This window comes from Hemiscyllium ocellatum, chromosome 14 (assembly GCF_020745735.1).
Source record: "Hemiscyllium ocellatum isolate sHemOce1 chromosome 14, sHemOce1.pat.X.cur, whole genome shotgun sequence".
Classification (NCBI taxonomy): domain Eukaryota; kingdom Metazoa; phylum Chordata; class Chondrichthyes; order Orectolobiformes; family Hemiscylliidae; genus Hemiscyllium; species Hemiscyllium ocellatum.
The window spans coordinates 31,627,430-31,653,085 of NC_083414.1; the positions used below are offsets into that span (position 1 = coordinate 31,627,430).

Consider the following 25,656-nt stretch of genomic DNA (forward strand, 5'->3'; position numbering starts at 1 on the left):
ATACAGAAAATCCACTACACCCGTTCAGCAGAAAGTTCACATTATGCAAACAACATCCACAATTCATCAATCGCCTTATAGCCAATTCGCGCTGACAAAACACACGTTATAGAAGAACTACCTGTATGTACAAACAGAATGTGTTACAGAATGAGGTGGAACTGAAAAACAATTAAAGTTCTTTGGTGAAGGGATTATATTTTGAGCTGATTATTCTACTTGAGGCAATTGTACAGAACAAATTTCACAGGCTGAATCTTGCATCTTATTAGTGAATTACGACTACCTACCCTAGTCTGATTGTATCCCTTATGTCCAATTTCGACTCCATCTTATCACATGCTATTGCTGGAACAATTCAACACTCAGCAGATATCCTCATAAGGACATGTAGCCCTTGTGTCTGCGCCTTCTTTAAAAGGCCCTCTGTGTACTCGATAAACTTAGCCCACTGAAGTTGCTCTATTCAGTCAAGGATATTCTCTTTTTCTGACATCTTCTGGAAGATGGCACCAATAAGGTATGCTGGACAATCTCAAGGTTCTGGTTGATGGAGTGGTACAAAGGGGAGGAGTGTTCTTCCCAGAGGACCTGCAGAAGACACTACAGTACCTGGAAGCCTGCTCTGAGGCCGCCACCTAGGTCAGTGTCATTTTCACTGTCCAAGCAACAACCATCTGTGCCATAAGGTTAAAAACCTGCTCTGCTGCACCAGGATGAGTGTAACACCCTTCTGTCACTGTATCTCCACAACTGCACCCAACTCCCACCAAAGCACAGGCTCTGTTGCTGTCTGCAACGTCTTCCATCATTCATTCTCACACCATCACATCCTGCCCCCTTTACTCACTACCCACAACAAACGCTGCATGCCCTCTGTATAGTCTACTTGTTCACCACCTTTTGATAAGCTACACCAGCACTAACAACTGCGCCATCCACTTTCACCTCACTCAATTCCTATTTTTTGTTCATTGCAAGAGAAACCACCGTAACACGGCATAGAGAGTCTATATGAGTGGAAGAGTGCCTGACATTACGCCCCATGCCCTCTACGAGAAGAGAATTTTATTATTCCTGGGAGATAACAGATAGCAGGGACCATTCCTGCAAAGATGCTGAAACTTCCGTATCCCATCAATCAGGGAAGTATAATTTGTCATTCCACTGCAACTCTCACATAAATCCTGCTGATGCTCTTATTCATCGCAAATCACTTCTAAATACTGGCTGCAATGCATTCTGTTTCTTATCTTGCAGGTGTTGCCTGCACTGCAGTGAAATGGCCAGCTTACCCGTCTCCAAGAATGAGAGTGCTGAAGCCTCAGAAAGCATTGGCAAGGCTGCCACCTCCTCCAGCTCAGATACTGACACTTCATAGGGCACTTCATTGTGACAGCTCTGAAGCTGGGCAAGGAAGAAATACTCCTGGCATACAGAGGATTGCAGGAGAGATCTCAGTGATGTAGACAATGAGGGAGTTCGTCCACATACAGAGTGGACCAAGAGCGACAAACTGCAGTATAGGATGCACTGATCCTTTTGCCCAGAAGCTCAGCAGTAGTTTTGCGATCATTTGCCTGCCTGCATGGATAGGTGAGAGTGTGGCATGGAGAGCAAATCCAGCACTCAGGTTCTGCTGGAAGGGTACACATGTCTACACTCCATTACTCTGGTCATAGGTCCTCCAGATTGAGGGATTAGAAGCAGGGATACAGAAAACCTGTAGAGCATTCCAGGTGCCCCTTCCTCATAAGGAGATATGATGGTGCCTGCAGATACTTAGCCAGAGGATGAATCTCTCACAGCTCCTTCAGAGGTCTCCAGCCAAAGCACTGTAGAGTTGGCCAGGCCCTTCACACTCCACCTCCACATTGCCTAACCGACTCCAACAAGTGGAAGTTCAAACTGAGGATCCTGTCTTGCCGCATGCCCGGGGTCAACCAGAAGGCACCCCTGTGATACAACCTGGTCCAATTGAGAGTTGAGCATGTGTCTGACCACAAATGTCCCTCCTGCAAGCTTTCAGTGCAAGTTGCCAGTGCACTCTGGAATGCAAGTCTGTGCATCTTTACTATCCTACAAATTGGTCATAGATGTGCCATGATGGTCATGAGGCATTTTCAAATGCTCATGCTAACAACTGTGGCCCAGGGATGTGTGTGGCCGGTGCATGTATATCATTCCCTGAGATGCTGTTTGGTCCTAAGAAACATGGAGGTCCTTCAGTCAAAGCGATGAGTTCAAGTTTCTGGGTGCCTGCTGATTTTCATGATATGTTTTTACAATATCCAGCTTGATCGGTATGTTTGGTAAGATATTAATGAGGTGATTTGGACCATTAACAAGGCATTTTATAAACAATAATCCCTCTTAACTGACAACTTGCAGTTGCCCAGCAAGAAACTTGTCATGCTACTTGTAAAAAACATAAAAAATGGAGTGAGAATCTCCAGATTTCAACATAGGCCATACTAGACGTCTTGTCTGATTCTGCCATAAATTACATCTTATCACATTGCTTCAACCCCAATATGATTCTGACCCATGTTTTCAAATATCTTAATTCATAGTTTTTTTCGCAGGCTTGATTGCTTTTGCAAAACTGGCACACCAGTTCCAAGAGAAAAAGTTCACGTTCAGGTTACTGGAGGTCACTCCTAGTTGTCAGAAATGTTGTTTAGTAGGCAAATTTTGATGTGTCAAACCTCATGTCGTGACTCATTTTTGGTGTTTTTGATAATCCATTGCACTCGTCTCAGATACTTCAACATGGAGATCGAATACAACCAGTACTTTCATTTCCCAGTAATACTTTTATTTTTACCATAGAAAAACAAATTTGAGCTTGAAATGGGTTCTTCATCTTCTTGTGGTCTTACTGCTGCAAAGATGGTCTGTTCACTTGAAGCTGAATTTTATCAAGGCAAAAACCCTGTTGCTGGACCAGAAGTCCTAGGCAAATCCTGTTTCAGCCAGTGACAGGACCCAGATAACCAAATTGCTGGTGACACTTGATTATGCCTAATTGTCTGGGAACTATTGTTAAGAAAGGTGGCCTGCCCAATATGGAGAGGTTACATCAATGGCTCAGTACTCTCTTAAGTAGTGTTTGGAGAAATCAGGGTCTGGCAGTTAGGAACAACCGGCAGCGTTAGAAGATGGCTCTGTGGCCATCGAGTGCCCATAAAGGAGGGCCCTTTGGACAGCGACCTGATGGAAGGTTGCTAGATTTCAGCTGGTGGTCTTTCCATGTGATGGCATGTCTCTTATTGCAGGCAGTATTCCTGTGGAAATGGAAAGTGCCCCTTAATATCCTATTTAAGTAGCTCAATTGGCCTCACGTCAGACATCTGAACTAGTTAGAATTCTACCACTGACAGTCAGTGTTCATACTTCTCAGCCTGTCCTCAGTAGGTTCAGAAAATCCCAATCAATATTTCATTTTCAGAAGTGGTTTAATCAATGCTATTTTTGCACCTTCTAACTCTTCTTTAATTTTTCGCGTCTCATAATAATTCTACTACGCACCATGCAATCACTTCAACTGACAAAGGAGTAACTTGTGATTTCAAATAAACCATTTGGACCATAACCTGGTGGTGTTACTTTTGACCTTATCCACCCCAGTCCAACACTGGCACCTCCACATCATACAAATTGTTATCATCAATAATGCCTCTCTTATTTTTGTGATTATATGTGGAAGGTTTTGCATAGTTGTTTTCTTTTACTTTGTTATAGTTACTGTCCCCTAAGATGCCTTGCTCAAGAGTTTCTGGAGATTTATGTTAGGCTAGTTATCATTAAATTGGTTGTCATTTTATCCTGAATTAGTTTCCATTAAATAAGTTACATTAAAGCAGCTGTGTCGCAATTGGAAACCACTAATTCAGAAATAGAAAGCATGATTGATGACATTGCTATATCAATAATGAGTAAACATTGTTTTATTTTTCTTTTACATTATAGACATTGCAAATAAAGTCCTACTGGCTCTCTTCACATGTGAGATGTTAGTGAAAATGTATAGCCTGGGTCTGCAGGCATACTTTGTTTCTCTCTTTAATCGCTTTGATTGCTTTGTGGTGTGTGGAGGAATCATTGAAACCATCCTGGTTGAATTGGAAATTATGTCCCCTTTGGGAATCTCAGTATTTAGATGTGTTCGGCTTCTAAGAATATTCAAAGTGACAAGGTAAGATTTACAATATTTGGCTTAATTTACTTGCTTGTCATGTTCATGCTTTATTCTAAATCTGATTTTTTTAAAACTTTGATTCCATAATTATGTATCCTTAACAGTCACATTGTAAGTTATATTTTAGACCTGAGAACAGGGAATAAAATGCATATTTATAATGTTAATTTCAAGGCATACTCTTGATCTGGAAACCAATAAATCTACTGTTGACAGTATAGAGGGCTGTTGTAGGCTATAGCGGGACATTGACAGGATGCAGAGATGGGCTGAGAGGTGGCAGATGGAGTTCAACCTTGATAAATGTGAGGTGATGCATTTTGGAAGGTCAAATTTGAAAGCTGAGTACAGGATTAAGGATAGGATTCTTGGCAGTGTGGAGGAACAGAGGGATCTTGGTGTGCAGATACATAGATTCCTTAAAATGGCCACCCAAGTGGACAGGGTTGTTAAGAAAGCATATGGTGTTTTGGCTTTCATTAACAGGGGGATTGAGTTGAAGAGTTGTGAGATCTTGTTGCAGCTCTATAAAACTTTGGTAAGGCCGCACTTGGAATACTGCATCCAGTTCTGGTCGGCCCATTATAGGAAAGATGTGGATGCTTTGGAGAGGGTTCAGAGGAGGTTTACCAGGATGCTGCCTGGACTGGAGGGCTTATCTTATGAAGAGGGGTTGACTGAGTTCGGACTTTTATCATTGGAGAGGGGACCTAATTGAGGTATACAAGATAATAAGAGGCATGGATAGAGTCGATAGCCAAAGACTATTTCCCAGGGCAGAAATTCCTAACATGAGGGGTCATAGTTTTAAGCTGGTTGGAGGAAAATATAGAGGGGATGTCAGAGGCGGGTTCTTTACACAGAGAGTTGTGAGAGCGTGGAATGCTTTGCCAGCAGCAGTTGTGGAAGCAAGGTCATTGGGGACATTTAAGAGACTACTGGACATGCATGTGGTCACAGAAATTTGAGGGTGCATACATTGTGGGCTGAAGGGCCTGTTCTTTGCTGTACTGTTCTATGTTCTACTCCACTATCACAATGGTTCCCGTTTATATACCTTTTTCAAATTGTTACTAAGTGTGTTTCACAGTGTTCAGTACGCCCTAGATGAAAAGTACCTGATGGAACACTCTATCTATAGTGGAGTTAGGGTGCTAGGGGAGCTTAAAAATGACAATGTGTGGACTATGCAACAGTGTACCTGAAAAAGTATTTGTGGTAACAAAGGCTCTTATGATTAGAACTGCTTTCTGAAAGATATTGAGTAAAGTGTAAGGTTATTAAGCAAATAGACTGTAAAAGCTATAATCCAGTTCCCTTGCTTCCATTCCTTTATCACAATCTTAATGTAAGACCAGAGGACAAAGGAATGGAAATTAGGCCATTCATCCCATCAAGTCTGCTCTGTTATTTAGTCACCTGATGCTGCCTGGCGTGCTGTGTTGTTCCAGCCTCCTGCCTGTCTATTTTGGATTCCAGCTTCTGCAGTTTTTTTTACTCTTGCCATTCAATCATGGCTGATAAGTTTCTCAACCTCATTCTCCTGCTTTCTCCAATAACCCTTGATTACCTTGACAATCAAGAACCTACCTATCTCTGTCTTAAATATGATCATGACCTGCCCTTCTATGGCAATGAATTCCATAGATTCACAACTCTGTGGCTAAAGAAGTTTCTCCTTATCTCGGCCTAAAAGGTCTTCCCTTTATTCTAAGGCTGTGCTCTCAGGTCCTAAACTCTCCTACCAATAGAAACACCTTCCCAACATCCATTCTGTCCAGGCCATTCAGTATTCTTAAGTTTCAATGAGATCCCCCCCTCATCCTGCCCAATTCCATCAAGTATAGTCCCAGAGTCCTCAAATGTTCTTCATATGTTAAGCCTTTTATTCCTGGGATCATTCTCGTGAACATCCTCTGAACACGCTCCAAGACCAGTACATCCTTCCTGAGGTATGGGAACTAAAGCCACACACAATACTCTGAATGTGGTCTAATCAGACCTTTTATAGAGCCTCAGAAGTACATCCCTGCTTTTATATTCAAGTCCTCAAAATAAATGCCAACATTTATTGGCACTTGGGCCTGTTCTCATTGGAGAAAAGAAGGTTTAGGGGAGATTTGATAGAGGTGTATAAGATGATTAGGGGTTTAGATAGGGTAGACACTGAGAACCTTTTACCGCTAATGGAGTCAGCTGTTACTAGGGGACACAGCTTTAAATTAAGGGGTGGTAGGTATAGGACAGATGTTAGGGGTAGATTCTTTACGCAGCGGGTTGTGAGTTCATGGAATGCCCTGCCAGTAGCAGTGGTGAACTCTCCCTCTTTATGGTCATTTAAGCAGGCATTGGATAGGCATATGGAAGTTATTGGGCTAGTGTAGGTTAGGTAGGATTTGGTCGGCACAACATCGAGGGCCCAAGGGCCTGTACTGCACTGTATTTTTCTATGTTCTATGTTCTATTACATTTGTCTTTCTTACTATTGATTCAACCTACAAGCTTACTTTGAAAGAATCCTGGACTGGAACTCCCAAATCTCTTTGCATTTCATTTATGAATTTTCCCCCCATTTAGAAAATAGTCCATGCTTCTATTCTTCTTACCAAAGTGCATGACCTCACACTTTCAACATGTCGTACTCCATCTGCCATTTCTTTGCCCACTCTCCTAAACTGTCCAAATCCTTCTGCAGCCTTCCCGCCACCTCAATACTACCTGTCCCTCAACCTATCTTTGTATCATCTGCAAACTTAGCCAGAATGCCCTCAATTCCTTCATTCAGATCATTAATGTATAAAGTGAAAAGTTGTGGTCCCAACACTGAGCCTTGCAGAACACTACTTGTCACTGGCTACCACCCTGAGAAAGACAGTTTTATTCACACTCTCTGCCTTTTGCCAGACACAGAATATTCTATCCATTCTACCATCTTGCCTCTAAAACCGTGGGGACTTATCTTACCCAGCAGGCTCCTGTTCGGCATCTTGTCAAAGGCCTTCTTGAAGTCCAGGTAGATAACATTGATTGGCTCTCCTTGGTCTAATCTGCTCATTACCTCTTCAAAGAACTTTAACAGATTTGTCAGGCATGACCTTTCCTTGATGAAACCATGCTGACTTTGCCCTATTTTACCATACACTTTCAAGTGTTCAGAAATCTCATCTTTCACAGTGGACTGTAAAATCTTACCTATGCTAATTGGCCTGTAATTTTCCATCTTTTGCCTTACTCCTTTTTTAAACAGGGGTGTCATGTTAGCGATTTTCCAGTCCTCTGGGACCCTCCTTGACACTAGTGATTCCTGAAAGATCACCACTAATGTCTTCACTATTTCTTCAGCTATGTCCTTTAGAACTCTGAGGTGTAGTCCATCTGGTCCAGGTGATTTATCCACTTTAAGACTTTTCAGATTTTCTTGCACCTTCTCCTTGGTGATAGCCACCATACTCAACTTTGCTCCCTGACTCTCTTTAATTTTTGGGATATTACTTGTGTCTTCCACTGTGAAGACTGATGTAAAGTAATTATTCAGTTCCTCAACTGTTTCCTTATTGCTCACTATTATCTCTCCCGTGTTGTCTTCCAGCAGTCCAATATCCTCTTTTGCTCTTTCTAGCTAGAGAAACTCTTACAGTCTTCCTTTTATATTACTGGCTAGCTTACCCTCATATATAATCTTCTCCCTCCTTTTTTTTTGATGACCTCTGTTGGTCTTTGTAAGCTTTCCAATCTGCAGGTTTCCCACTGCCCTTCACGTTATGTTTTGTCTTTTGCTCTTGTGCTATCCCTAACTTCCCTATTCAGCTTTGGTTGCCTCATCTTACCTGTACCATGTTATTTTTCCTAGGGATGAATTTTTGTTGTGTCTCCTGAATTACTCCCCGAAACTACTACTATTGTTATTCCACTGTCTTTCCTGCTCGGCTCCTCTCCCAGTCTATTCTGCCCAACTCCTCCCTCACACCTCTGTAGTTGACTTTATTCAGCTGTAATGCTGTTACCTCTGATTCTATCTTCTCCTTCTTAAATTGCACAATAAATTCAATCATATTATGCTCACTGCCTTCGAAGGGTTCCTTCACCTTAAGGTCCCTTATCAAGTCTGTCTCATTGCACAACACTAAATTCAGTATTGCTTATTCCTGAGTGGGCTCCAACACAAGCTGCTCCAAAAAGCCATGCCATAGATATTCCACAAATTCCTTTTCTTGCAATGCACTACCAACCTGATTTTTCCCAGTCCACCTGCATATTGAAAACCCCCAGGATCACTGTAACTTTGCCTTTTTTACACATTTTTCCTATCTCTTGGTGTATCTTGTGTCCCAACTCCTGACTACATAATTCCAACTATGGTTTTTCTACCTTTTGCGCTTCCTCAATTCTACCCATCCAGATTCTACACCACCTGACCCTATTTCATTTATTTTTTTGATTTAGTTTCATTTCTTACTAATAAGCCAACCCATCCTCTCTGCCCACCTGCCCATCTTTTTGATAGGATGTATATCCTTGGATATTCAGCTCCCGATCTTGATCCTCTTGCAGCCACATCTCTGTGATGCCTACCATGTCATACCTGCCAATTTTAATCTCTGCCACAAGCTCATTTTCCTTATTCCTTACACTGCATTCAGATATAACACCTTCAGTCCTGTATTAACCATGTCTCTTCTCATTGTTATTCATTTGCCCAGCATGCTTGAAGTTTGATTACTAACCCTTTCTAAACAATCTGTCCTATTTGTGTCTGTGCTAGAGACTTCAAAAACATCTCCTGAGTTTTCTTTCCCTGCCATTTCTTTCATATTTTTCCACACACTTGAATCCAGCCCTAAAGATGTTAACTTGCTGCTTTGTTTCCCACTGGGGGAAGGTTTACCTGCCCCACTTTCTAGTTTGAAGTCCAGTTGACCAGCCTATTTACCTTTTTCACTCGAACGTTGGTCCCAGCTCGGTTCAGGTAGAGACTGTCCCAGTGGTACAGTCCCTCCTATTCTAATATGATGTCAGTTCCCCATGAAAAGGAACCCCTCTTTCCCACACAGCTGTTTTATCTACTTGTTTGCTTCACTTATTCTCACATCCCTATGCCAATTTGCACGTGACACAGGCAGTAATCTGGAGGTTATAACCATTGAGAACCTGTTCTTTACTTTGGTTCCTAGCTCCTGATAATCCCTGAACAGGTCCTTTTTCCTAGTCTTGCCTATGTTGTTTGTTCTGGTATGGACCACAACACCTGGACTCCCCCCCCGCACCCGCACTCTCCAATATCCTTTCAAGCCGGTCAGGGATATATCTTACCCTGGCACTGGGCAGGCAACACACCATGCGGGACTCTCAATCCTGTATATAAAGGATACTATCTATTGCCCTAATTATAGAATCCCCTGCAACTACCACTTGTCTTTTTACTAACCCCTCTTGAGTGGCTCCCGTACCACAGTACAGTCGTCAGTTGACTCATCCTGCCTGCAGCCCTTTTCCTCATCCACACAACATGTGACTAAGTTATACAGTATGAGAGATGCAGTTGATGTTTTTTTCCCAGATGCTGTCATGACTAAGTGGAATATTTCAGAACAATGAATTTGTAAATAATATTGAATTCATCCATTTTACGAATAGTTTAATCACAATGTCTAAAGTATCTCTTAATGATGAGATTATTTTAAAACCAGTCTTCCAATAATGTACTTGTTTTGTTAGGCACTGGCAATCATTGAGTAACCTGGTGGCCTCATTATTGAACTCGATGCGATCCATTGCTTCCCTGCTGCTTCTGCTTTTCTTATTTATTATTATCTTTTCACTGCTGGGAATGCAACTTTTTGGTGGCAAATTTAACTTTGATGAAACGCAAACAAAACGGAGTACCTTTGATAACTTTCCACAAGCTCTTCTCACTGTATTTCAGGTAATTATACTTAACCAATGATGAAGCAAGAGTTTGTTTGTACAATGTGTATAACAAAACTGTGTATTTCTCCTTCACAAATGGATCTACACTTTCATTGTATATAGTTTACAGGGGAACTAATTTCCTTTTTTCATGTATGCACTACAGAAAAGTAAAACAAGAATCTTGTATCTTGTGGATTGTGATGTTCATATTGACAGATGAGAAAACTAAATTAACGTTTGAAATTACTTTAAAGATTACTAGGTCATTACATGGACAATTCAACAGACTACCTCAACAGTGAAAGATGCATTCAAAGGAACTGTAAATAACTATATAATGATATAGTGTCGCAGCCTTGGGTCTCTAAATTTCACTCCTAATGGTTGATCAATCCTTTCTAGGTCACATTTTAGAGAAATATTTTCAAAAAGTCATGATTTTCTTGTACTATGGCAATGTATAAATTAGAAAAAAAGTAGCAGCAAAGCATAACAAGAATACTGCAGATAAATACCAAGTGGGAGAAGGGTTTCAGGTTCATTTTTTACTCCTGGTCTCAGTTGTGTATACTTGAAAATACATTACACAATTTAATTATGGTTGTTAAGAACTGAAAATCTTAAACTATTGGCTGTTTCCATTTTTGGATAGTCTCCTAAGGTAGTATTAGGATTTCTGTGTTTACAGTTGTAGTCCCAGGTGACATGCATTGCAGCATAATATTTAATCATTTTTGTTGGAACATTTGATAGTTAAGCGCAGGTGATAGCTAAATGGCAAATTTGCTTTTCATATGTCGAATTGTGAAACATTCAGGCATTTAATTGTCTTGATGAAATGCAAAATATATGTGCAAAATGCTACTTCAAAATACAAAAGCAATTATCTTTGTATTAAAATACAATGGCTCTGACGTGGTCTAATGTTTAATCTTAACATGTGCTCCAACAAACATTTCATTATGGAAATTTTTTTGGGTGGAATGTCTAGGTTCCATACAATACCCCCCATTATAAAGTGCTGCCATTAGAAAACCAGAGGACCATTGGCTCAGACCTGTACTCCATTTGATGCTCAAACTTTTGTTCATTTTGCAGCCCCACCATTTACTTCAGTTAAAAATGAAGGAAAAGTAGCTTTCAGTTATGTATAATGAGTCTGTTACATTTTCAGTCATCAAGCTATTATAATTTGTTGCAAGTTATATTTAGTGTTGTGGTTCTGTTCGCCGAGCTGGGAATTTGTGTTGCAGATGTTTCGTCCCCTGTCTAGGTGACATCCTCAGTGCTTGGGAGCCTCCTGTGAAGCACTTCTGTGATGTTTCCTCCGGCATTTATAGTGGTTTGTCTCTGCCGCTTCCGGCTGTCAGTTCCAGCTGTCCGTTGCAGTGGTCGGTATATTGGGTCCAGGTCAATGTGCTTATTGATTGAATCTGTGGATGAGTGCCATGCCTCTGGGAATTCTCTGGCTGTTCTTTGTTTGGCTTGTCCTATAATAGTAGTTTGTCCCAGTCAAACTCATGTTGCTTGTCATCTGCGTGTGTGGCTACTAAGGATAGCTGGTCGTGTCGTTTCGTGACTAATGGATGCAGATCATTAGCTGTCTTCCTATTTGTCTTATGTAGTGTTTTGTGCAGTCCTTGCATGGGATTTTGTACACTACAATGGTTTTGCTCATGCTGGGTATCGAGTCCTTCGTTCTGGTGAGTTGTTTGAGAGTAGCTGTTGGTATTTGTGCTGTTATGAGTCCTAGTGGTCGCAGTAATCTGACTGTCAGTTCAGAAATGCTCTTGATGTATGGTAGTATGGCTAGTCCTTTGGATTGCGGCATGTCCTCGTTCCATTGTCTATCCCTTAGGCATCTGTTGATGAAATTACGCGGGTATTCGTTTTTGGCGAATACATTGTAGAGGTGTTCTTCTTCCTCTTTTTGCAGTTCTGGTGTACTGCAATGTGTTGTGGCCCTTTTGAATATTGTCTTGATGCAACTTCTTTTGTGTGTGTTGGGGTGGTTGCTTTCGTAGTTCAGGACTTTGTCTGTGTGGCTTTCCTGTATACCTTTGTGGTGAATTCTCCATTTGGTGTTCACTGTACCATCATGTCTAGGAATGGGAGTTGGTTGTCCTTTTCTTCCTCTCTCGTGAATTGGATTCCTGTGAGTGTGGTGTTGATGATCCAGCGTGTGTTTTCTATTTCTGTGTTTTTAATGATTACAAAGGTGTCATCCACATATCTGACCCAGAGTTTGAGTTGAATTTGCGGTAAGACTGTTGGCTCTAATCTTAGCAGAAGCGGTAATGCAATGTGTCCAGAGATGGGTAAGCCCATGGGTGTGCTGTCGATTTGTTCATATATTTGGTTGTTGAATGTGAAGTGTGTTGTGAGGCACAGGTCCAGTAGTTTGAGTATGCTGTCTTTGTTGATAGGTTCACCGTCCTGTTGTCTGTTCTGTATGTCCAGCAGGTTGACTATTGTTTCTCTGGCTAGGGTTTTGTCAATAGAGGTGAACAGTGCCGTTACATCGAATGAGAACATAGTTTCTTCCTTATCTATGTGTATATTTCTGATGATGTCCAAGAATTCCTGTGTTGACTGTATAGAGTGTCTGGATCCGCTGATCAGGTGTTTCAGCTTCTGCTGTAGTTCTTTAGCCAGTTTGTGTGATGGTGTCTCTGGTAGTGATACTATTGGTCTGAGTGAGATGTCTGGTTTGTGCATTTTAGGTAGTCCATAGAATCTGGGGGTGTTGATGCTTTCAGGTTTCATTCTTTGTAGGTCAAACCTGGTTATCTGTCCGCTTTTTTTGTAGGTTCCTCAGTGTGTTGTTTATTCTATTAGTGAGCTGTGGGGTGGGGTCAAACTCCCTCTTTTGGTAGGTGTCGGTATCTGCAAGTAGTTGTTGTGCTTTTTGGATGCACTCTGCACTGTCTAGGATGACCGTCATTCTGCCTTTGTCTGCTGGTGGTATGATTATGTTCTTATCGTTTCTTAATGATTTTAGTGCTTCTCTCTCCTTGGTGTTGAGGTTGTGTTTGTCTTTTCCTTGTTATCAGAGGTACGATACTTTGTCTCACTGTTTGTTCTGTCTCTTCTGTCAGTCCATTGTTCCTGAGTGTGCATTCTAGTGCTGCTAGGAAGTCTGCTGTCTTGGTATCCCTGTGGTTGTAGTTGAGTCCCTTGGCTAGTATTGTTCTTTCCGTGTCTGTTATTATAGGACAAGCCAAACCGAGAACAGCCAGGGAATTCCTAGAGGCATGGCACTCATCCACAGATTCAATCAATAAGCACATCGACCTGGACCCAATATACCGACCACTGCAACGGACAGCTGGAACTGACAACCGGAAGCGGCAGAGACAAACCACTATAAATGCCGGAGGAAACATCACAGAAGTGCTTCACAGGAGGCTCCCAAGCACTGAGGATGTCACCTAGACAGGGGATGAAACATCTGCAACACAAATTCCCAGCTCGGCGAACAGAACCACAACAACGAGCACCCGAGCTACAAATCTTCTCACAAACTTTGAAGTTATATTTAGTGCAACTTGTCTGTATTTAGTTAAGAAAATGTTTCTGGATGTATTCAAATAGATTTTAACTGGTGAAGATTGGAATATGGTGATGTATGATGGAATTATGGCATACGGCGGACCATCCTCTTCAGGGATGATAGTTTGTATATACTTCATCATTCTGTTCATATGTGGTAACTGTATCCTTCTCAGACACTATGACATAAAAATAATAGCTTTCAGAATAAAATATAAAGCAGCATATTTTCGTTCAGTCACATTATTATGTACAAGATTATTGTCTGTACAAAATTGATTTTCTGTCTTTGTACTCATTCTGACTTTAATCCACCAGCATTCATAGAGGAGAAAATATTTCCAAAGAAAAGTCAATGGACTTGAAACAGTAACTCTCTTTCACTCTCCAGTGATCATGCCAGACTGGTAGAGTTTTTTTAAATTTGAAAATATTACCAATTCTGTTTCGTCTACTTGTTTTTTAAAAAAACAAACACACTAATGTTTCTGCTCCAGAGAAGGCAAAAGAGACCTCTATAATTCTGCCCATCCAGCAGAATAGAGTAAATAGTTGGTTAAAATGATGACTGAGCTTGTTTTGCTGCACTTTTGACTTGCTACTGTCTACTGGAGTTTAAAAACTGATTTTTTTTAACAGTTCAAAGCCTTCTATCCCAATCCAGGTGGCGACTCATTTCTTTTGAAATTTGGCCACCATGATACCATTGAAACACAAAAGCAGTGATGACCATGCTGAAGCCACAAATAAAAGCTGGCAATTCGCAAATAATTGCAAGACAACTCTCGTAAATTTCGAATATTTTTAAGGTTGTGTTGTGAACTAGGAGATGATCTTTTTGGAGGAGGATTGAAGCAAAGAATTCTGTTTAATGAACTGGCTTTTTGTCATAAACAGTTCCTGACAGTTATTGGATGGTTGAACAACAAATTTATTTTCCACACAATAGTCTCTCGGAGCTGTTAAAATAATTGCACTGTACTTAATACATTTCAGAAATCAATTAGAACATTTTGATATTCCCTGATTTTGATTTGATTTATTGTTGTCACATATACCTGAGTACAATGAGAAGTTTTGATTTGTGAATAATACAGGAAGATTATGGCCACGCATAATTAAGTCCAGTGAAAAGCTTTGTTTGCAAGCAGTACAGGCAATTCATATTAAGCAAAGACAGACGAATCATAGGGTGCTTAGACAGAGCGAGGCATACAAGGGTACGACTGCACAGGAGGCATACAAGAGCATGGCCAATGTTAGATTGAAATTAGAAAGGTTCATTCATCAGTGTAATAACAGCAGCAAGAAGCCGTTTTGAAACTGTGTGATCAAACTTCTTTATCTTCTGCCTGATGGAAGAAGTTGTAAGAGTGCATTACCGGGGTGGGAGGTGTCTTCGATAAAGTTGGCAGCCTTTCTGTGGCAATGTGAAGGGTAGATGGAGTCCATGGGTGGCAGGTTGGTTTCCGTGATGGTCTGGGCTGTGCACACAACCTGTGTACAGGAAGTAGGGCTGAGTATGCATCCTTACTGTGTGCCAGTGTTGAGGATTATGATGGAAGAAGTGCCGTTATCTATCTTCACTGATTGCAGTCTGCAGGTCAGGAAGCTGAGGGTCCAGTTGCAGAGGGTGGAGCCATGACCTAGATCCTGGAGTTTTGAAATTAATCTGGTCAGGATAATGGCGGAGCTGTAGTTGATTCATAGGAGCCTGATATGGGTGTTCTTGTTATCCAAATGTCCCAACAATGAGTGTAGCACTGAGGAAAAGGCATCCATTGTGGACCTGTTTTGCTGATGGGCAATAGGATTGAGGTAGGCTACATGACTAGAGTTGATGTGGACCATGACTCACCCTTTGAAGCACTTCATGATTATGGAGGTTAAAGCCACTGGGTTCATGCATTTAACTTCAGATTGTGGCAAGGAGAAGTTGGAGATGTCAGCGAATACTTCTGCCAGTTGGTCTGCACACAATCTGACTCCATCAACGTCAGTTGCTTTCCTCTGGTTTACTCTCAAAAAGACTGATTTGATATCTGATAGAACTGGTGCGTCTGGGGCTTTCAGGTCAGGTGACACCGTGCCACTGGCATTCTGTTTGAACCAAGCATAAAAAGCATTGAGTGCATCTGGCAGCGATGTGTTTTTGTCTGCTGTTTTGTTCTGCTTCACTTTGTATCCCGTTACATTGTGTAAGCCTCGCCACAGGTGATGGGTATCCATGGGTTAGTTTGGGCCTCTAACTTAGTCTGCTTCTGTCTCCTGGCATCTGTAATGACATAGCAGAGGACATGCATGTAATTTTTCAATAACGTGATTATTGTACTCTTGTGCAACCCCGCATTATAGAAAAAATGCGCTTTAGAAACAGTGCTTAACGTGTTGGCAAAGAAATTGTGTTACAGCCAATATATGATTTAAAAGTTTGCATTTTAGAAACTGTGTCCCCCATTCGTCAATCGCATTACAGTGAATTTACGTTAATGAAATGCGGTTTGTAGCAGAATGACCAGTATCTGGATTTCCAAAGGCTTCTCTTAAGCCCACAAAGAAACCTTGTGCCCTCCCTGTGCCAGGCATCCATATGCCTTCCCTGTTCATGATTGCTTCTGAATCCTAACTCACAACTTTACTTGGTATTAGGATCCATTCCTTTTGTGTCCTATGGTGACTTTCTGCTCCAGCTCCTCAGCCGTCTTGCTATTCTTGTTTTGTTCTATGTTGGGAGATATAATGGTGTCCAGATTTAAAATATCCACCTCTTCTGTGGATTTTATTGTCTGCTCTGGTGCCTCTAAATTGCACAACAATCCCAAGTTAAAAATAAGTTGAGATTTCCTCTTTTTCTTTAATAAACCACTGCAATTATTCAATTATTTGCAATTTCTAATAAATTTCACATTTGAACATCTCTTATTTGATTTTGTAGGTTGTGTCAGTTGCAAGTTAATTTCTGTGGCACTTAAGTTGTCAAATGGCATGTAGTCCTCTTAAAATTGAAGCTGAACAAAGAATTGCTCTTATTGGATCACTAAACTGTGATTATCTTTAACTAAAACAAATAATTTAAATGAAGCATGCAGTACTTATTAACATTTTCCTTAAGTTATCTTCTTTAGACATCTTGCTGAATGTCTTTTTGGCCATTGCTGTTGATAATTTAGCTGATGCTGAAAGCTTAAATACCGTGCAAAAAGAAACTGAGGAAGAAAAAGAAAGGAAAAGAAATGCCAGGTAATTAACTTATGTTACACTGAGGTTCATATGAAGTTTGAAGAAGCTATATCTGTAACAATTCTACGGTCATAGCCCAGAGCATATTACTGCAGATTTTGAAGTTGTATGTTGTGATAAAGATCTATATATATTATTATTTGAAAATTTGGATTTTAAAATCTGTGCTGGTGACTTACCTTTTTGTAAAAGACCAGAAAAGAATTTGAAACAGTGAATAAAAAGTATATTTTCAAAATAAACATATGATTTAAGTTAATTCGCTCAGTCAGATATCTGTGCTGTTAATGTTTGTAGTATTAAGTTTTAACCCTCAGTTAAGTGGTGGTGAGAGACCAGAATCAGGTTTCTGTTCAGAAGAAAAGTTCCAGATCAGAAGGATAGGTTAATTTGTAATAATCCTCAAACTGAAAGTGTTTACTTCTTTGAAATCTCCAAGTTATCCAAACTTTGTAGAAGAGTCTATGTTATGGGAACTGGAAAGCCTTGTTTCCCTTATTCAAGTCATTAATGGAGATTGTAAATAGCTAGGGCTCAAGGACCGAAGCCTATGGCACCCCATTAGCTACTTCTTCCCATCCAGAAAAAAAATTATCCTGACTTTCAGTCTTCTGTCTATCAGCCAGTTACCTGTCCAAGCAAATAAATTACTCCCAATCTCAAATTATCCAATCTTGTGAATTAACCTTTTGTGTGTCACCTTATCAAACGCCTTCTGGAAGTCCAGACATTAGATTAGATTCTTTACAGTGTGGAAACAGGCTCTTCGCCCAACAAGTCCACACCGCCTCTCCAAAGAGAAACCCACCCAAACTCATTCCCCTACATTATATTTATCCCTGACTAATGAACCTAACACTGTGGGCAAATTAGCATGGCCAATTCACCTGGCCTGCACATTTTTTGACTGTGGGAGGAAACTGGAGTACCGGAGGAAACCCATGCAGACACGGGGAGAATGTGCAAACTCCACACAGACAGGCAGGAATTGAACCCAGGACTCTGGTGCTTTGAGGCAGCAGTGGTAACCACTGAGCCACTGTGCCGCCCTATTATTACATCTACAGGATCCCCATTGTCTACTTTGCTTGTTCCCTCTTTGAATAACTCTCAAAAATTAGTCAAACATGATTTGCCCTTCATAAAATCATGTTGACTCTGATGGATAGCATTTTGATTTTCCAAATGTTCTGGTATTGCTTCCTTGATAATTGATTCTAATACTTTTCCAATAACAGATGTTAAACTAACTAGTCTATAATTTCCCATATATTGCTTCTCTTCTGTTTTGAATAAGGGCATAACATTAGCATGTTGCAGCTGTATAGGTCTTTGGTTGGGCTACTTTTGGAACACTGTATTCAATTCTGATTTCCCTGCTATGGAAAGATGTTGCATCACAGGGATTGTTCCCTCCAGGACACCCTAGTCCATTCCTCAACCACCAACAGCAACCCCCTTTCGATGGCACCTTCCCATGTAACTGCAGAATGTGCAATGCCTGTCTCTTCCCCTCCTCCGTGCTCACCATCCAAGGACCTAAGCAGTCTTTCAAGGTGAAACAGCATTTCACATGTACCTAATCCAGTCTGTGTATTGTATTTAATGCACCCAATGTGGCCTGCTGTACATTGGAGAAACCAAATGCAGACTGGTTGATTGCTCTGTAGAACACCTCTGGTGCACAAACATGACTTTGACCTTCCTGTAACTGATCATTTTAAGACAACGTCCTGCTCACATGCCCAATTATCTGTCCTTGGCATGCTGCACTGCTCCAGTGAATCATGTCACAAACTGGAGGAACAACATCTCATGTTCAGACAAGTGCCTTTACAACCTTCTGGGCTTAATATTGTGTTCACAACCTTCAGATTGTCAAACCACTTCCATTCCTTCCCTTTCTTTTAACTTTTCTTGTTACATTCTCTGTCACCATGTCCTCTCTCCCCTCCCCATTAGCAGTGGGACTATCAGGTGTTTAGACACACCAATGTTCTTCCATTCTCACATTCCAATCACTAAATCTGAACTATCAACATCCTTTCTCTCCAACACTCTCAAACCGCTGACCCTCAACGCCCCCATTACTGTTGCATAAGTGCAGCCCCCTCTACACTTCACTTCAACTCTGAGGAGTCACCTAGACTCAAAACGATAGTTTGCTTTCTCTCCATGGATGCTGCCTGACCCACTGAGATCGCCAGCACTTTTTGTTTTCAAGGTCTTTGGGGGTATGGGCCAAATGCTGGCAAATGAGACTAGATGTATTTAGGATGTCTTGTCGGAATGGATGAATTGGACCGAAGGGTCTATTTCCATCCTGTATATCCCTATGACTCTGTAGAACATGGATTTTTTTGTTTTCTTTTGATTATTTAATTTTTTTTTGTTGTATGAGTATGTTCTGTGATGAACAACCATGGAAACCAAACTGCAAAAGTAATAAAGCTGATCATCTATCAAACCCTCTCTCACTCTGGGTTCTGACTTGATCTGTGTTACTATCAGCTGTAATCATCATAATGTAAGGACTACGTTTTTGAAACAAATCAGAAGAAAACATTTGATTTGATTAATTTTTAAAAAGTATTGACATTCTGGTACTGCAACTCAGAGTCAAAACTCCCTGCTCCAGTGGCATCTTTATATGGAGGGGATTAAGCTACTTCACACTTTTTAGAACATTTTTGTTTTTTATTCTTTTTGCCTAGATTCATGTTTCATATTGTAAGTTTCAGCTGACATAGTGTAGCATTCACAATAAGATTTGTATGGGGTTTTGAGAAGCTAAATCTGCAGTAATTCCATTGTTGCAACCAAACATATTTGTTGCATGTCTTAAATTTGTCAACAATTCAATCAACTTGTCAGTGCAAAATATATGTTACATAATGGATCAAGTGCTTTTTCATTTTTAGTCACGGTTGCTAATTCATAGAGAAGAGGAAAACAACACAATGTCTAATACACTGGTCACACTTTTACACTAAGTGCTGTTGTACTGGCAATTAGTACCTGAAAGGTTTAACTGACATCACAAGGTACATTTCAGGATAGAAAGGGCAGATCCCAGGAGGGGCTAATCAGAGATTTGTGTACCCCAGTTGTTCTGCATACATTTAGCAATGAATGTATAGCATTTCAATGGTTACTCTTGGAATTAATAGCTTGTAGCTGAAGTAGTAGTGTATAGTTGATCTTAACTTGAGCCCAATTGTCTCACAAGTGTATGTATCCCAAATGTAACATAGCTAGCTACTAAGCAATATGTAATTAACCTATTTACTGTTAATCACGATTGAGCCTATCTATTGCCAAAGTATCTGTGTTGACATTCTTTCCCCAGCTAAATCAATATCATAGACTGATATCAGCCAGGAGAGTTGGTGGCAAAATATCTACTCAAGGCATCTTAGGTGTTTCCAACAGAAACCATCATATATAAACAGTGTGGCCACACAGAATTCAAACTTAGGAAGAATAATGACGTTGGAGAGCAGGTGTTATTCTGAAATATGACAAAAAAGAACTTGAGCAAATGTCATTTAAGTTTTTCTTCACTTTAGTGGCTCGGATGAATCCAAATATTTTCTAATATTTGAGAAAAATAAGAGCATACTCATAGAAGTCTCTCTGTGTCAGGCACGAATATTGGGTAAAGTTCTAATCTATGTTTCCTTTGCCAAACTTTCAGGAGTGTTCAAGAATCATGCTATGGCAAGGACTGTGCACTTACCTTGCTTTTCTCATAGAACTAATTTCTGCCACTTTGAAAGGTTGCACTTTGTTGACATTTGGATCCAAGGTTTTCTAGCTTAAAATATAATAATATGACTTTTCCTGTGTTCTTATACTCAAGTCCCTACCACAAATGTACACAATTATTTCAGCTCTTAAGAGATTAAATTATGCTCATTTATGCTAAGCATATCAGTAGTATACATTGCACAGATGGTAAAATGTATCATCAATGTATCTTATTTTTAGAACTGCCAATTCAGAACAAAGAATGGATGGAAAATATGAACTTGATGGAATAGGTGAAAACAATGACAGGAAAATGCTTACTGGCACTCAGGTAAAATTATTTTAAACTGAAATTGAAAACTGCATACTTTTAAATGATCCAATGCCATCTTTGATTATGACTATAAATATTTTGAAATGATTAATTTATGATTCTCATGTTCTTAATGATTCAAAGATTTCAATTGATGAAGATAAGGATCCTTATCCACCCAGTGATGTGCCAGGTATGAAAAACTAAGATTTATTTCTGTTAAGAAACTCATATCTATGGAATAATTAAGATCTGATTTTTTCAATATTACCGCTGATCACATAGGCGTGCTGCACCACAGAGTAATGGTAAACAGAATTATATTTGGAACCTTCCTTATACTGATTTCTAAACCCCAAACTGACCTTTGATAAAAAGAAAAAAAAAGAGGTAATATTCACCAAGGATGTAGTCATGTACCTCCACACAGTAAGAAAGAAAGAAACTGAGTTTATTCAGCACTTTTCCGTATTTCACACTTTGCATACATTGGGGTCCCACAGATTTCAGTAAGTTCATTGTACAATACTATTAGCAAAGGCTTGGCACAGTATTGCTCACTAAGTTCAGCAAAATAAAGGACTTCCCTGGATTATGGTTGTTCAGGTTTTGAGCATATTCAAGCCTGAGTAGTGCTAAAAGAAGTGAGAGATATGAGGCTAGAGAAGAAAAATGTGTTGAAGTGGAAGACAAATCCTGGTCTTATTAGATGGCTACACAGGCTAAAGGGGTAGAATGACTAACTACATTGCCGATTTCTTATGTTGCCATTATTACTTACACTGAATTTGATGACATTGATGTAAACTTCATTGGATTAGTATTTATGTCAAACTTGTAAATATAGGAGGTTTCTTCCTTTCATGACTGTTGCCAACTGAATTTTCTTTCACTGTAGACTATTTGACTGGAGAACAACACAACTAAGCTTACATTTATTCTCAACTCACATCAATAAACATGTATTTTCAAGAGCAGTTGGCTGGATGGCTGGGTTGCAATGCAGACTGATGCTAAAGTGTGGTCAATTCCAGCTGAGGTTACCGTGAAAGATTGTCCTTCTCTGTCTTTTCTCTCACCTGGGGTGTAATGACCCTTGGGTTAAACCATCACTAGTTATCTCTTTCCAATGAGAAAGGAGCCCTATGGTCTGGCAAGAGTATGTGACTTTATTTTTATTTTCTAGAACAGCGACAGTGATGGATTTAGTCCCAATATCAAAGGAATTGGGTCTAATTGTAGCCCCCCCCCCCCCCCTCCGCTCCCCCTCTACTCCTCATGTTGGCTGAGGTCTTTAGCTTTAATATAAACTGAAAGGTTGATTTAAACCTGGAATTGGTTCTGGGCAGGTGGCTGAAGAGCAAATGCAGAATGCTTGAATTTCACAAATGTGGATATAGTGGCTGCATGACTTTAAATCTGGAGTGCCTGGATATGAGAAAAGAAAGCCATTGCTTCAAATTCTGGTGCTCAGTTAATTTGAGAGCTAGCTTCTGCAGAAGTGATGATGTGTTAGTAGACTCTGCTAGATAATTGGTGACCTTGTAGCAGCTGCCCATATATGTTGAAAGTTTCAGATGATGTCTCCTGCAAATATGTGGAAGAAGGTTTGAGACAAAAAAAATTGAGGGTAATGATATCTTTCACTGACAATGGATAAGTTCATTTATCTAGGTTTAGTGGGCTCATGGGTTACCTCATCACTTCTGGAGCAAGTTAGAAACAAAGAATTCCATAGCAATTGACTCACCTTTGAACACTCTAAAACCCTCTCCTCCAATTACAAGTCAGGATTATATTAGAATAATTTCAAATTGCTTGGATAGATAACTGTTTAATCAACACTCAAATGTTCTTCATCACTATCTAGGACAAGCATCCACTTGATTGACATTGTGTACACAGATTTAAGCAAGCACTGTTTCCAACATTCAAGGAACATAGCTACAGTGTACTAACTACAGGATGCCTTCTTTTATTGTGTGAGGTCAGCTTTCAGATTTCCTGATGTTGTATTTGCCCAGAGATTGTGAGCTGCAGCTGGGTATACATTATTGATGTGCAAGTTGCTAGATATACATATGCAAGGCTCAGCCTTCTAAATACACTTGGCCTTCCCCTGTATGTACTAGATGGGTGATCCATGCATACTGTTTGGAGGTTACAACTCCATCTAATACAGATCTTCTGGATAGCTTTGATTTTATGTAAGGCAGAAGGGAGTTTTGATATTATTTGAATCCAGTTTTATTGTGCATTCTAGATTTTTTTTGTCATTTTTAATGGCCCGATGATTTCAACATCAGGTGGTGGTTTGTTCAGTAAATTTTCATTCATAACATGATGGCAGTCATTATCTACATTGTGCATTTTTCAAACAATTGGGGTGATAATTTGTCTAATTTAAACATAAGCACAATAAAAAGTATAATTTTGTTCTTTTTCACAAGAGAAAATGGAATCATAAATTGAAAAATAACATTCTATCAAATATTAATAATGACAGTTACATTTTCATTTGTTCTTTAAATATTGGTTTTGCAAATGGTTTCTCAGAAAGATGAAAGTATAATTATTTGTAAAATGAAGAGTTTTTCAAAGCAATACTTTAATGAAGAGTCACTTTATTTATTCCTATAAGAATGGATGAATGCTTGACAATTTTTGTTCTTTCATTTGTATGAAGATGATGATGATGATGAGCCAGAAATACCAGTTGGACCTCGACCTCAAAGATTGGCAGACTTAAACTTGAAGGAAAAAATTGTGCCTATTCCAGAAGGGAGTGCTTTCTTCATATTTAGTAATACTAATCCGTACGTATGGCGTACAATATTTTTACTCGAGCTTAAATGTTGTACTAAGTAATTGACTAATGTTTGATACAAAATACAAATTAATTTCTTGAGATTATCAAAATATGATTTTAGGAGATTAAAGTTTTGTAATGTAAGTTGACGTAACTACTATAATTCCATTACATTGTACAATGTCAATAAATGCATTGATTTTCTCTTGTCAGTTTTAAAAAGAAAAATATTGACAAAGCTTAACAAGAAGTAAAAACTAGATAATTGTTATTAGTTTTGTTGCTTTTATCTTTCAGTGCCAGGTTGGAATAATTTTATTACTCAGAGACAGGAATATGCTGTATGATAATATATGATATATTTCATTCCAATGATGAGGTTCTTTAAAGATGCGTAGAAAAGGAGTTGGAGTGTGGGGTGTAGGAGCTGTCCTTTCTTGTAGGTTATTTAGGTGGAATGATTAAATATGTGAATTTTATTTTTTCTTTTAATTTGATACTTTCTTTAATTTGCTTGGGTATCCATAGGTGGTTTATTCAGTCTTCAGTATGGAAGTCCTGGCACAGTAAATCAGAACAGCCTGTACTGTTTGTCCGGGTTCTTGGATACGATCAGCCAGCCACTTGGTTTGGTCAGGGTGAGGGAGTTTGTACCGCAATAGCCCAGGTAGTGAGGTATGGCCAGCTCAACTTCCAGTGCAACCAATGTGGAAAGTTGCAGTAAGTCATTTGGGAACCAAACACAGATCAGTCAGGGGTTTGGTCACTCATCAGTTGGGACTGTCTGTCCAAGTAGGTTAAGGGGATGAGCCATGGTTGGCCCTGGAGTTCTGTCTAGTAAAAGGCAAGGGAGGCTACAGCATCCACAGCTGCAAGGGGGAAGCTGAGGATCTCAATTGTGGGGATTGTTGGTTGGTGCTGGGGTGTGGAAAGGATCACATGAATGCACAATGGAGATGAAAATGGCTGTCTCCACACCAGAGTAGGTGGAGTAAGCGTTTCATTCTGTGAGGGAAGGGACTTTACTTTCATGCAGTATGAGGCCCTACAAAGGGCAAAAGTATTAATGGACGTTCACACAGTTGAGGTGAATCACACCGTATGTGAACCTTAAGCAGTGACTGACTGTGTGAGGTACAAACTGGCCCTAAGCACTCTTGACCCATCATACAATATCATGAATCAATCTCTCTAATGACGAAGATGGAGTGAGCATGAGGTAACAGAGAAAGGTTGGAGTCATGTACCTTCAGGAAGTAGACCACCTTTTGGCATTGCTACACATTCCTACACACCACTAACCTAGTGGAGTGGAGCAACCTCGAACCAAGCTTACAGTGTCTGGTGATGTGGTCTGCTCTGCCAACCCTGAAGGAAGAGGACAGTCCTCGTCTGCACCACACATCCACCATCACTTCCCAGATTTCTGACAACAAAGCAGGGTATGAATTTTTGTTAGTATGGCAGTTATTGAGTTAAGGAATTGTGCAGGGCAGGTTCTGCTGTACAACTGTGTTTCAAGTATGGCACTAGTATTCGGAATCCCGGGATGTCCTGGCAAGTATGAAGATACAGTGAACATAGTGGCAAAGTGCATACCTGAGAAGGTGAATTTCGGGAAAGTGTGGGAATCTTTCTTAGAACTCATGAAGAGAAAAGCTCTGTGAAACATGTGATAATTGACACTTAACCAATTTCTGGTAAAATTCAGCCCAATGATTCGGCAACATTTTTTGTTTTGGATATTTTATTTTCAGGCAACTTGTACCAGTTATCTGGCCTCATGCTTCTACTTCAGATTTTACTGCTGAGGGACTCCATAGCAGTTGGTTGGCATCCATATTTGGCTTAGCTGAAATCAGAAACTAAGCAAAGGAGGAA

The 25,656-nt window shown here is 40.0% G+C and overlaps 1 protein-coding gene across 1 annotated transcript in view; it reads left to right on the forward strand.

Moving 5' to 3' along the window:
• The window catches only part of LOC132822470 (voltage-dependent L-type calcium channel subunit alpha-1D-like), a 579,417-nt gene that overhangs the window by 318,482 nt on the left and 235,279 nt on the right, over positions 1 to 25,656 (forward strand). The window contains exons 14-20 of the mRNA XM_060835847.1: positions 3,973 to 4,198; positions 9,917 to 10,124; positions 13,706 to 13,826; positions 16,789 to 16,903; positions 20,894 to 20,984; positions 21,111 to 21,159; positions 23,653 to 23,782. Coding sequence (XP_060691830.1) covers positions 3,973 to 4,198; positions 9,917 to 10,124; positions 13,706 to 13,826; positions 16,789 to 16,903; positions 20,894 to 20,984; positions 21,111 to 21,159; positions 23,653 to 23,782 — 940 coding nt within the window. The remainder of the gene's footprint in view (positions 1 to 3,972; positions 4,199 to 9,916; positions 10,125 to 13,705; positions 13,827 to 16,788; positions 16,904 to 20,893; positions 20,985 to 21,110; positions 21,160 to 23,652; positions 23,783 to 25,656) is intronic.